Source organism: Desmodus rotundus, chromosome 10 (assembly GCF_022682495.2).
Source record: "Desmodus rotundus isolate HL8 chromosome 10, HLdesRot8A.1, whole genome shotgun sequence".
Classification (NCBI taxonomy): domain Eukaryota; kingdom Metazoa; phylum Chordata; class Mammalia; order Chiroptera; family Phyllostomidae; genus Desmodus; species Desmodus rotundus.
The window spans coordinates 85,297,940-85,311,746 of NC_071396.1; the positions used below are offsets into that span (position 1 = coordinate 85,297,940).

General features: G+C 39.6%; 1 protein-coding gene across 17 annotated transcripts in view; it reads left to right on the top strand.

Annotated features, from left to right (window-relative positions):
* DTNA (dystrobrevin alpha) overlaps nt 1-13,807 on the top strand; it is a 348,472-nt gene that overhangs the window by 263,237 nt on the left and 71,428 nt on the right. For all 17 annotated transcript variants that reach the window (XM_053913096.1, XM_053913090.1, XM_045187823.3 and 14 more), the window contains 2 exons: nt 5,790-5,875; nt 12,083-12,237. In XM_053913096.1, the coding sequence (XP_053769071.1) occupies nt 5,790-5,875; nt 12,083-12,237 (241 nt within the window). The remainder of the gene's footprint in view (nt 1-5,789; nt 5,876-12,082; nt 12,238-13,807) is intronic.

Here is a 13,807-nt window from a genome sequence, read left to right on the forward strand (position 1 = left end):
CATTTGAACATCCATTCCCATGCTGAGCCTCCCACCCCCACCCCTGACACTGTGAAAGGTACGACAACACTATTAACATGGATGGATGTGAAATAATCCTAGAACTCTGCCAAAATCCTTCTGCCTTTTGAGTTTTAAAAATGATTCTGATGTTTAATGCAAGATATACTACAAAATACACAGCCATTTCTCTAGGCGACAACGAAGCATATGTTCCCTTTAAAGGCAAAGAAAAAAGAGAAAAAAAACAAATGTTTTCCTCTCTTTTTCTTTTTCATTGTCTATATGGCTAAACTAGATATTTAAAATAGTGCTTAATTGGCTTAGTGATTTTGATCTAAGCACATCTTAAATTCAAGATATCCATAGAGCATTCTCATCTAGTCACTAAAACTTGGTTCTGGTAGAAAATATTTTATCCCAAGATTCCTGTATGTTGCTAAAATGAAATCACTTTTTGAAGAATTTTGACAACTGTAGATAAATGGAACACCCTAGTGTCACTCATATTTCTGTCAGACTTACACTTCGATGAATGGCAGATGGGATTTCATGGAGGTGAGAGACACAATGTCAACAGTATTGGCCCCTTCCGTTCTGAAGAAACTCCTGTCAAACTCGCCTGGCCCAGCGCTATGGGAAATTTTGTTTCAGATGTTTTGCTAACCTCAGGGATGCCAGGGCCTAATGAGCAGTTTCTTCTGTTCACATGTTAATTTCACTATCCCAAAAGCAAGAGTTTTATGTAGGTGACCACTTACTTCTAAATTCAAGGTATCACATAACTGTACAATCTAATATTAAGGGCCTATAAAGTCCACATTTGCCATTTTACTCAAATACTTAGACTTACTCAATATAAAACATAAATAGTTGAGTCAGAAATTTTCTTTGTACTTGTGCACTCATTAATTTTATATAAAGAGCTTGCTATGTGCCAGGTCCTATGATAAGCCGGGAATAAAAGATGAATAAGATGAAGTCCCTGCCCTTTGTGAAAATGTGTTGTATCAAAGTTGTCTTTCGCTTTTCTCCCTGATACGCTATGAGTAAATATCTCCAACCTCGTAAGGATCATCAGTACATATCTACTGAGTTACCACATGAATGATCCGTATGAACAAAATAACTCACAGGAAAAGAAGCCAGAGGAGGAAGTGAAAGAGCAGTTTGTGTGCTGTGCCTTTGCTATTGTCAAAAATACTTACCGTTTTTTGAAACTTGGTAGAAGAGCGTGCGATTTTAGTACTCTTAAATAGAGAAATAATTCCTTCAGCCTGTTCAAAAAAGAAGCAGTCAGAATTCAAATCTCACTTTCGAGGACTTGAAATTCATCGTGGGATTCTTTAACTTCAACTTGGAGACACTCTCTGAGCAATTTAGAGAAAATGTGCACTCTGCTTTGAATCCGGCCTAGCATCCCAGAGCTGTGTGTATCTGTCTGTTGTTTCTCCTTCTCGTCAAAGCGGATTCCCTGCCCCAACAACTTTTCCCTAAAGGTAACATCTTCTCAGTTAAAATGAATTGGTGTGGCTCATTGTAAACTCATGAAAAACTCAGCATAATGCAGTTATTCATTTTTTACTACAATGAGTCAAACTTAGAAGTAATCCATGTTTTTAAAACAGACACTAAAAATCTCTGTATATTCACCCAAGGGTAAGTGGTTTTTTTGTTTCCATTTTCAATCAGTTGCCCCTCAGAAAAATTGAAAATATTCAGAGTGAGAAAACAAAGTATAAAGGGAAATAAAAGATTTAAAGAAACATTGATTTATGAAGCAATTTCAATTTGTACCTTTGATAACTTGCTGGTTCTCTTAAATACTCTCAGGTATTACTTAAATACCAACATAATAATATAATTGGGTTTGTTGCCATTGTTTTTTGACATCAAGCTAGAACAGGAAAGTTTACATAAGTAAAACCTTCGGGGTAATTGGCCTATGAATGAAATATATTCCATTATGGCAAAAAACAAATAGTGGGGGAGAAAATGTATGCTTCTTTATACATTGTGTTCTCACTCTGCATTGAAAGGGAAATATTAAAATAAGTAAAATTTTTACATTAGAAATAAAATTATTCTTTTAATAAAAATGATAGGTAAATATCTTTTTAAAACTTTCACTGTATCTTTTACTCTATAAAAAAATCAGCTGCACTAGCGGCTTGTATTTACAAAGAAAAGCTTATGGGTGCATGTCGTTGATTACTGATTCTAAGGCCACCCCTGAAGTACACAGAACCTCAAACACAGCTGGCTGTGTTACATCTTTCCCAAAGCGCCCATCAAAATTGCACATGAACTTGAAGGTATGCTGCCCTGGCATTTCATAAAAGCGAGAGAAGAGCATAGACTTGTTCTAATGCTCTTCCTGCTTTTGTCCATTTGGCCTGCAGCATTAGGGACAATCTATGTTTTTCTCCATTGGCACACTCTGGCAGGTCTGCTTCCCGAGTGTGGCCGACAGCCCACATTTTATATGTTTGGTTTTACTGCTTCACTCCTAGAGGCATTGTGTGTACAAACGCACATTAGAAGAATAGGCCATTTTCCTGCCCATTTGCGCAAGACTCCTGAAAGCCTCCTGTTGTCCATGCTCATGACCTTGACTTTGTACTTCCTAGACATTTATGGAATTTCACAGACTGTTCGTGAATCAAACTGCCCCTACCAAGGACCATTTCTAATGAGAGTAGTTCTTACATTTCTCCATGTGAGATGTAACCAGCTTCTCCCTACTCCTTCTTTCTTCTGTTAATGCCAATTCTTTTTTCACAAGAAAATAATCATCCTGATCCCCAGGTGATTTTAAGTAATAGCCTTTGTCATGGAATTTGTCAATGGCCTTTAGAAAATCTTTCTCTTCCTTCACGCCACTCTTTCCTTCACCCTATGGTATCTACTAAACATGTTCAATAATAATAATAATAATAATAATATCCATTTGTATTTAAGTCTTTGGCATGCCCATTCTCCATTGTGCAGTCAGTCATCTCCACTCATTCCTCGAACTCCTTAGAGGTTCATCAATGCCAAGACTGAGCAAGGTCTGAACTCAGCCACAGCCTGAATCCTTCTTCCTGACAGGGGTCACATTTGCAATCTGGCACAGTTGCTTGCATAACAATACATTCCAGTGGGCTAATTTCACCCTTGAGTTCCTGCAATACTCTCATTGAGCTGCCCTCCACTTGGTGATTTATCTAGATTTATTATGTCAATTTAGCAGAATAGCTCTGATACAACCACTGTTGGATTTAATAGCATTAATCTTGCCTTTCCAGGAACAGTATAGGACTGGCAATCTCCCTATGATCTTCTTCATTAAAAGCTAAGGTTTAAGAACTCATCCATGAGCTATCATCATCTCAGCCTTTGGAGAATGCTTTGTTCCAACATCATCTGTGGGCTATTCTCTTTCTTGAGTTAAATTATTCTCTCTGATTCATTGAAAGAAACTCATATTGCTCTTGAAGTTTCATATATAATGCTCTTCGATTTCTTTACATTTTGAAGACTACTTTATCTCTACATTATCCTATTGTCCCACACTTGGTAGACTTTCCTGTTCTTATTATTCAAACCATATTTCAGTTTAGGAAAAGGAACTAATTATTTCCTAAAATACAATTTTGGGTATTTCCAGTTGTCCATGCAATGTAATTGGGAATGCAGGAGACGTGGAATAATTTTGAATAGGGTGGTTCTTACAAAATCATTGCATTTATATTGTTGCTGCCTGCTGTAAAATTAGTAAACAATATAATGAGTGGCCATTCAACATTCTAGGGGCACCAATTATAATGATTAATAGCCACTAATTAATATAAGAAATGTATTGTGCAGTAACTCTGTGTGAGACAGTGCGAAGCACTGAAGTTCACCTAACATGGAAGAGAGTCTCTGCCCCCAAAGATCTCTCAGTGTGGAGCTGAGCCACATGCACACATGTAAATAAACAAACCAAGGTCACACTGCCTATGTAGGTGCCACAAATAGGTAAAAGTGAAGGGGGTAACGATTGCCTCCATACCCAGAGGCGGGGGACTGTTTTCAGAGCAGAGTGAATGATGTTGTCGAGCTGGGTCTTGATAAATGGGTGGGAGAGTCCTGGGCAGACCGTGCTAGGAAGGACAGGGACATTAAACAGTGGGACTGGGGCATGGAGTGCAACAGAAATGGTAGCAAATAAGAGTGGAGAAGACAGAAAAAGCTGGAACCAAGTCCTTAGGCAAACAGGAAATAAGGGTTTTAAATAATGAAACAGTATTCAAATCTGTGATGTGAGCTTTCAAATAGATCATTGAAGAGGTTATTACACTGTTAAAGCAAGAGCTGACGGGAGATATGGCAGTGGGAATGGAAAGGAGAGAATGGGTTCAATATACAGTGAAGAGCTATACTTGAGTCCCTTAAACATGCAGTCAGGGTGGTAGCAAACTGAGGAAGAGCAAGAAGTCAAGGGTGACCCCTACCCCAGGATTCACTTTTGGCTAACTAGGTACATGGTGATTCTAACAACCAGAAGAAGGACTTTAGAACGAACAGCAGGTTAGTAATAGGATTGGCTTGAGTATTACAGGAAAGCTCTGTAAAGATGATGAGTTCCATATTGAACACATTTGGTTTGATGTGGGGTATCCAAGGGAAGATTTCCAATGCATAATTACGTAGTCTTATGGTCAGGCTTAGAAATATAAATGGGGGAGCAACTAGCACAGGGTTCGGCCAGCTTTGCATTCCGGCAAGGTGTTCTTCAGGTACTCTGCTGAGAATAACAGCAACAAAGATGAGTAACAAGTGATCTCTCTCTGAAGTCTATTAAGGAAAGAAGACAAAACTATTTATTACGTCTTCTTCCAATATGTCAGCTATGTGAATCTTATTTATATAAACAATTTATTCCATACACTAAACCCTGATCAATACAGACTTTACTTACCTTTCAGCCATGTGATAATTTTAAATAACTCCTTGATCATTTTTAAGAGTAACAACTATCAAAGCAATAAATTACTAATACGATATACTTTCTGATTCCAAGGATATAAGAAAAAATAGGTTATTCCAATTGGAAAATCATTTGGCCAAAGTATGATATTTCTTACAGTATGCCCTTTGTATCACATTTTATGAAGAGCAAGTTAGTTATACTTCGTAAACAAATGGAGATTTGGCAGCTCTGGTGTCGTTGACGGGGAAGGAGAACTATTCAAACAGCTCTTACTTTTAGCTTTTTACAATGCCATCCCCCTTTAAAAAGTAGAAGTATCAATATAAGTACAGTTGGCTTGTGGGAAAGAAATGATAGTTGAAAAAAATGTATGATTAAAAATTCCCCATACTTACCCTAACAAAATTCAGGAATTCTCTGACAAAACAAAATTTTTTTTCTGAAGCAATGTTTAAATAAATTATAGAAATACTGGAATCATTATGCATAATGTTATTTTATGTAACCCAAACTGAAAATCACGTTCTGTAATTTTAATCCATAGTTAAATGGCACATATCGCTCTGGCTGCCAGTCGTGCTTCAAGCAAGATGATGTACACGAAGAATAACTTGAAGAGTCTGCTCTCTGTTGAAAAAAGGAAATATTAGCTAGACAATTTCTCAGAAATGTGTGTTGGCTGGTTTTCACAGCCTTTTCTAAAGTGGATGTGTTCACACAATGCATGCAGCTACCGTGTCCTTGAATTCTACAGAACAGAAAATGTCAAACCTTGCTACTGGAAGTTCCCCAAATGACATGTTGTTTTTTTCCTATTACCATTAAACAGGGAAGGCCATGGCAAAATTTCAGTATTTGCTGTCAAAATGGCGTTAGCCACACTGTGTGGAGGGAAGATCATGGACAAATTAAGATGTAAGTTGCTCTCTGTGTGCCTCTTCGCTTGTCCCTCCTGCACCGGACACTTCCCACCCTCGCTCCTGCCAAGTCCCCTGCTCGTTTGTGGTTTCCTCGTGCTACGAGAGTTATTTGAAATATGGCTGTAATTGTTCTTCATTGATCTTTAGATTTTGCCATAGAAATATTTCCAAATTAGGTAAGTGTTCATGAATTCAACGTTTTCCTTCTACTTATAGATTATTATTATTTATAACCTGTTAAGTATCACCAATTAGACTGCGTAATATTAAAGTAAGATATACATTCTTTCAAGTTCATTGTGCTGTACTGCCCTGTAGTCAAGTCCATCATTATAGGGACTTGAAGGCTTATTAGGTAATCCAAAGCCCAAGCTCCCAGAACATTTCTTCCTTCTTCTCAGCCAGCGTGGCTCAAAGCATGAGAAGCCCCAACTGCTCCAAAGTGCCCATTGCTGGAGTAGGAAGCATAGTGACTGCATAGAGACACTACAGACTGAGAACTAACTGGATGCCAATAAAAACGTGATAGCCACAGTATACTGGGAGACTATGGGATTTCTATGTATCTTTTGTCACTAGATATGGTAGAGCTTTAAACTAAAAACACAGTGGGAGTTTTTTGGTTGGTTGTTTAGTTGGTTGGTTGATTCACTGTAGGTAAAGAAGCTGAGACTCAAGAGAGTTAAAGTAAATCACATAGTTACAATCATACCCAATCATACCAGGATTTGAGGCACTGATTTTTTTTTAATAATTTTATTGTTGTTCAATTACAGTTGTCTGCATTTTCTCCCCACCACTCGCCCCCACCCCAGCCAAACCCACCTCCCTCCCTTGCATCCACCCTCCCCCTTGGTTTTATCCATGTGTCCTTCATAGTTGTTCATGTAAACCTTTCACCCTTTCCCCCGCTTATCCCCTCTAGTTACTGTCAGATTGTGCTTAACTTCAATGTCTCTGGTTATATTTTGCTTGCTTTTTTCTTCTGTTGATTAGGTGCCAGTTAAAGGTGAGATCATATGGTATTTGTCCCTCATGGCTTTCAAGCCTGACTTTTGAGTGGTTCTCACGTTCTAGTATGTGTAGAATCACCTGGAGTGCTCTTACAGATTTCTGGACCCCACACCCAGAATTTCTGACTCAGTTGGCCTAAGGTAGAGACAGGGAGAAAGAATTTTCATATTTAACTGGTTTAAAAATGATATCCATGCTCCTGTTTAAAGGAAAATTTCATACTCTGGTTTCTCTTCAGATCATATAAATCTTTCACCTTTTACTAAAAGGAAAATTTCCACTTAATCCTCTCCATTACCCTAAATATTATGAGTTACGTTATATCACTGAGTGAGAAAGAGCACTGTGATGGGAACTAGGAGTCCCAGGTGGAAACCCAGCCATGTGACTAATATGCCGAATTATCCTGTGGAAGTTATTTCACGTCTCTAGTCCTCACCTTCCTTTTCCATCCTAAATTTGGGGATTTTAAAATGTTAGATACCTGTTCAGTCCTTCCTGGCTGCATCATGTGACTCACAGCCTCTTCTGAATGTGATCTCGTGCTTCTGGATGCACCAAGAGGAGAAGAACGAAGGAAGGTACAGGAACGAACCCTCAGTCCCTTCAGAATCTCCCCACACTCGCTCCGAGGCCGAGCTATGTCAGTGCACCAGGAGACGAGTGGAAGGCACATAACCATGCACCATCCCTCGCTTCCAGGCACCTCTTTCAGGGAACGGCCAAATGCAATCAGCATGCAGAGAAGCCCTAGCAGACTTTACAAAGGTCAGTTTAGTTTCTCTTTAGTTAGCATGGAAGGTATAAAAAATTAAAAACTATCTATGTCAGTACATGATTGAGAGATAATAGCTGAATTAGAAGGTGACAGAACCAATGTCATTCTTTTAAAAAATCATGTCAGTGTCATCCAGGAGGCCTTCCTTCAGGGTTAGGCAGGTGAGAGGACATTTGGCAAAATGAGGAAAGGCACAGGAAAAAGCTCCTGAGGGTCTTGCTTGCTGACCTCATGTCACCCCTGGCCACTTATGCTGAGGACATTAGAGAAATGTTTTCTTTGAAGTCTAAAGAAACATTTCTGAATACTTATTCCGTGTGGTATTGATAGGTACCTGGATGAAAGGGTCCCCTAATAAAGTAAGTTTGAGGAAAACTGAGAGAAGAGTTTTCTGCACTTCAGAACTCCTCAGAGCCTTTCATGAACCAGGGTAATTCTGGAGCTTTCCATCTCTGTCCTCAGCTCTCCTCAGTGTCAGGATTTTATCCTTGTCCTGGGAGGAAAATGGGTGGAGCAGTTTCAGGAGTCACATCTCACTGCAGAGGTCCCAGCCCCTAAGGCGCATTGCCCAGGCATCGCAGGCCAATTACTACAGGAATGACCAAGACAGCTGTGGGGTAATCCACCCTCACCTCCAAGCCTGGGAAGGACCACTGCGCTCCCTTAGCCTTGGGAGAAGTTTGGGGCCAGGAAGGATGAAGGGAATGATTGTTAGGTACACAATAACAACGTCCACACTGCTACAAAGCTCAAGATATTGTACAATAACTAAGTTTTTTAGAAGATTTTTACCAACTGTCAAAACTTTTACAGTTCCCTTGCAAATCCAGGAATTCAAAGCAAATCATGTATTTCAAGAACTGCTACAGTGCTTTTTCCTCACCCCTTCCCATCCCCGACTAAAAGCCCCCACAATCAGGGAGCAAAGCATGCATGCTGTGTAGTGGCCAAAGTAAATCCTCTTCATACAGTGGAAGAAGTAACCAATGCTTGAGTCCCACCGAAAGTAAACTGTGTTGTCCAGAAGGAAGCTTCAGAGTATCACAGATTCTGTCGGAAAACAGAGGGTGTGGTTGTGATACATTAACACATTGCCCTCTCCCAGAACTGTGGGCCTGCGTCTCAGCCTGATGCCTCCCCAGTTCTCAGACTGTGGATGGCTCTTGGTAGAGTTTAATCCCCGGGAGGTGGTTTAAGTGGTTTCCAGGTAAATTGCTTGAAAGCAATTTGACCAAAAAAATTTTTAGCTGAAAGCACTTTGGCTGAAGAACCTCTTCAAAGTGTTAATTGGTCAAAAATGAATATCCTCAGCCACCAGTGATAATTATTGACTACAAGAGCAAATATGAGCAAATCTGCCCACAGACAGCAGTAGCCGACTCTTGGTTAGCAGGGTTATGGGTGTTTTCACTAGTCTTCTTTTGCTGGCTTGCATTTAATAATAGAACAGGCAAACTCATGCTTTTCTGCATTGCTTTTGTAATAAGAAAAAAATAAAATGAAAAGATATGGAATTTGGGGGGATTTGAAGGGCTTGGTTTTCCTTCCTTAAATTCTCATTCACTTTTAGTCAGTGTGCTAGCTGTGCTTGTTTGGCAATTTTTCTATTTTTGTGCATGGAGATGAAAGATATTTTATTTATTTCATCTAGCCCCTTAATGTTGGAGAGCACAGGACAAGAGTAATTAGCTGAAAATAAATTAGAAATTTTAAAAAGCAAATAAACATGGAAAACCTCAGGAAATTTAAAGCTGGGTTTCTAAAACTGCTGTTAAATGCAGTAGAAGGGACAACACACCCACCCAGGTTGCCCTACCACTTCCAAGACTCTGGGCCACCAGAGGCCAGTCAATATGCAGCGTGTCCCTGTGCGCGTCCAGGCAGCCTGGGGGATGAGGGCAGCCCCTGCCGTCGAAGGACTCAGCAACCTAAACATAAACTGATATAACAGACTCCTCCTGTCAAATCGTTCTTGGTCTGATTATAGCCTGTTGTTTTAATGAGACGAAGCACTTGTTTACATTTCTGCTCAGGGATCCTGGGTAGTCCTAAGGATTTTTAAAAATTCTGAATGCAGTGCAAAAGCCTGAATGCCAGGTGCTATTCTAAAGTGTCTGGGGAAGGCTTGTTTTGTTTTCTTTCAAAGACTAGCATTATGGCAAATACCATGTATTTGTTCTCTTTAAAAAGGGTAGCATTATGGCAAACACCGTGTATTTGTTGAGCTTCTGTGACTGATCTGGTTGTTCTGCCTCCAAACCTACCCCCAGGGTAATATTTCTAACTCACTGGCCTGCCTCAAATTCTTCAGTATCTCCCCCAGCACCTTCTGGACACCATCTGAACTCCTTAGTAGAGCTTCTGAAGCTCTTCATATCCACCCCATCTCCCACCATGCACTGCGCATCCCCAGGCTCCTGACGCAGTGAGCTGCTTGAATATCTTTCAGTGCATCATGCTTGCGCATGCCCCTGCACATCCTGACCCAGTTTCCTGGGCCTGACCAACCCCTAATTGTCCTTTACACTTGGCCGAGAACCCACCTTTGTAAGGAAACCATCTCTGACCCACTCCTTCCTCTGGGATGCTCCCACTGCATCCTGCATACCCTACTGTTCCCATATTCACTCCACCATGTTACAATGTGTGATGTCATGATGCATGTCCTCAACAGCCTAGGACCTCCCAGAGGGCAAGACTAGGATCTGCTTTTTTTTGGCATAATCATGGCTTAGCACAATTACACACATTTAGTATGTGCTAAGTTAATTTTAGTTGAATGAATCGATGAATGTAAATTATTCTACAGTATCTACCATTGTATGGTCTGTAGAAAATACAAGGGTGGCTTAGAGTATAATCTGGGACATTGCAGAACAATCCTAATAGGAAGACAAAGCCTAACTATATGAAGTGACAGAAAAAATGGGATATGAATTTAATAATAAAAATAGCTACCATTTACTGTGTAGTAGGTGCCAAGCACTATTTGAGTGCTTTACATCTCTGTGCTTTTCACTCATTAACTAATTCAATCTTTTAAATAGCCCTCTATTTGCTATACATACATACATATTACATATTATAAATATATTACATGTTTATGTGTATAGTCAGTCCCCCTTTTCACTGGAATTCTTGAGTTACTATATTTGGAATTACATAAGAGCTTTTTCGCTGTAGTGAGAGTTTTTTTTGCCTTTGACAAGCTTTTTATTTTTGACTAATTATAATGAAACATAAGAGATAAAATTCACCAAGTAAACACCATTGTGAAGGTGGATGAGAACAACATTCAATGTTTTGTTCAGACAGAATTTCTGTAACTTTATAGTTGATAAACTTGGAAACCCAACAGAAATCCTTTATAACCAGAATATAGAGAAATCGAGAGCCCATTCACATCCTTAACACATAATTCAGCACAAGTCTGTCATGTGCTTAGCATCTGACTGCAGTATAATAAGAAAGTCTCCAGATTACATTCTGACCTTGAGAAATTAAGCTCACAATGAACAGAGGTAGCACATTGAATTTACAATAGTTGGTCCCAGCAGCTGTGCTGGCCTCATTACAACCTCGCAGGGTGACAAACTATATGATAGAAACCCTTTCATGCCAATAGTGATTTTCCACAGAGGAATTATAAAGTACCTTGGGAAATTATGCCATTAATATTCATTAAGTGCACACAGTGGCAGAAACTGAAGAACAGAGGCTCAGTGGAGCCATAGGCTCTGCGGAGAGTGAGCTCACACCCTCACTCTACCTCATTGATCATCCACAAGGCCAGGCTTCCTCTTGACTGCAGGAGTCAGAAGACCCTTCCCTGTAAATCAATGCCTTCCACCCAGAACACCGTGATTTATAGAAAGTTTTCTGCTCCTGCGGAGGGTTAATCAAGTGTTTTCATTACCTCCTTACCCCACTGTGTCTTTCATTTGTCAGTATCATAAACCAAAACCCCAACTTTTTAGTGATAATACAGGTGTGTAAATAGCTATGCAGCTAGCTACACACACACCCACCCACCCGTGCTGTAGTATAGTTTTCATTGTGTGTTTCAAACAAGGTCAGTGTATTTCTCACATTTATTAACTTTCCTCCCATTGCATTAGACATGAATTAATAATTGACCTCAAAATAACAATGCATGTTCTCTGTCTTATCAAAATATGCTAATTTTATCCAAAATACTAGCTAATGCTATATGCCAAAATCATCTACAAAAAAACACCAAAGAAAACACCATGCCAGGAATATTTCAGCATAAAAATTAGCTTTTGTATTATTCTTACATAAATATTATCTAGTCTGCCACATTTTTGTTCTTTGAAGCAGAAATGTCGAACTGAAACAGTGGGGAATGTTTATGTGATGGACAAATATCTTTTCTTTTTCTTCCATCAGATATTTTCTCAATGATTTCTGACTCCAGCGGGGTGATGGTTTATGGACGATATGATCACTTCCTGCGGGAAGTTCTCAAGCTACCCACAGCAGTCTTTGAAGGTCCTTCATTTGGTTACACAGAACAGTCAGCTAGATCCTGTTTCTCCCAACAGGTAGGAAAGAATGCATTTAAGGCAGTGTCTTTCAAACAATGGTTGCTCTCCTTTTCATGTCACTCCGAGTCACTAGTTAGTCGAGTTCTTTTTCATGATAACCTGTAGTACATCTTCCAGCCTCTGACAAATGACCTGTGAGTCGGTAACTAACTTGACACACCTGGATAATAATAATAGGTGATGTCTACTGACTACGCCAGGCACCAGGCTAAGTTTTTCACTTGCACTGTCTGATTTAATCCATACAACAACCCTATAGTCTCAGTATCATTGCTATCACTGTATACCATCAAAAGGGCTGAATTGTCACTCAGCTTCACCTGAAACACAAGTCTGACCCACCACCAAGTTTCACCAATGCTTAGCAAAGACAAAGAAGATATGGCACATGCCATGTGGCACTGTGGAGTCCCAAAATATGGTAGACATGGCTCCCTAAATCTTCCACGATGTGATAGATTTAGGGCTCAGAGTGACATGTCTTACCCAGGGTGGGTACACGTTAGCCCAGGGAAGCTGCTTAGTTTGGAGAGCACTCCATGTCTGTGTCTGTCCGGCCATGCAGAAAGTGTCCATGTCCAGTGTCCAGCACAGCACAGTGGTAGTTTACAAATCCATAAATTGAAGGTTTGTTTACACTTGTTTTAAAAAATCCAAACTAATTGAGGAAGTCTTCTGAAAGGATCCCCTGAATAAAACATCAGTGCATAGCAGCCACTGAAAAGGTACATTTACTATCCAGCTATTAAATGGCATCAATCTGTTTCCTTGGTGATGTAGGAAGTCAAAGTGCCTCAGGCATCCCTTATGTAAATTGGACTTATGTAAATTTATATAGAATCATAAACATACCCATACAATCAATAAGGGAAGGGATGGTTGCCTACAGTATGTGCTAACTCTTCTCCTGTGGGATCACACCCAGGAAGCCTTTCTGACCCCATGCCTCCACCCCAAGGCTAGCTTAGGTGCCTGATTTCTGCTCCCAGCAGGACTTGGGTGATTGAGGAGAAGTTCTGGGCTATGAAGCTGTACAGAAGGAGGCTTAGGTGCATAGATCCATGGTCGTCTTTCAAGTTCCCTTGGACTTGGTGATATTGTAAAAGTTTCTCCCATCTCTTTCTTTATCATCTATTGCCTGGCATTGCATTAAGTAAGCTCTAAACTGATCTCTGCCTCTGAGTGTTTCAGTTTGTACAGTCCTTGATTTGAGGTCGTGTATTATAGAATGCTCAGTAAATCTGTTAATGCTTCAGTATATTTCACATCCAAAATTAGCTACAATAACAGGACTTTTTAAAATCTTATTGGGACCTATATATTCAAAAAGAATTATATAGGATGTTACCATTGCTCAAAATTCCTTCTGAAATATCTATAGACTTTCCCATTATACAATCTTTTATATACTTTTAATGAGAAATTTATACGTGTTGAAATCATAACTTTTTTGAAACTTCCAGATGTTTTTAGCCAGTATGATAATCCAAATAGATAAGATCATTAGAAATACAGAAAGAAGCAACACAAGTAAAAATAATAAGGCCCATTTATTTTTGTCCTTCAT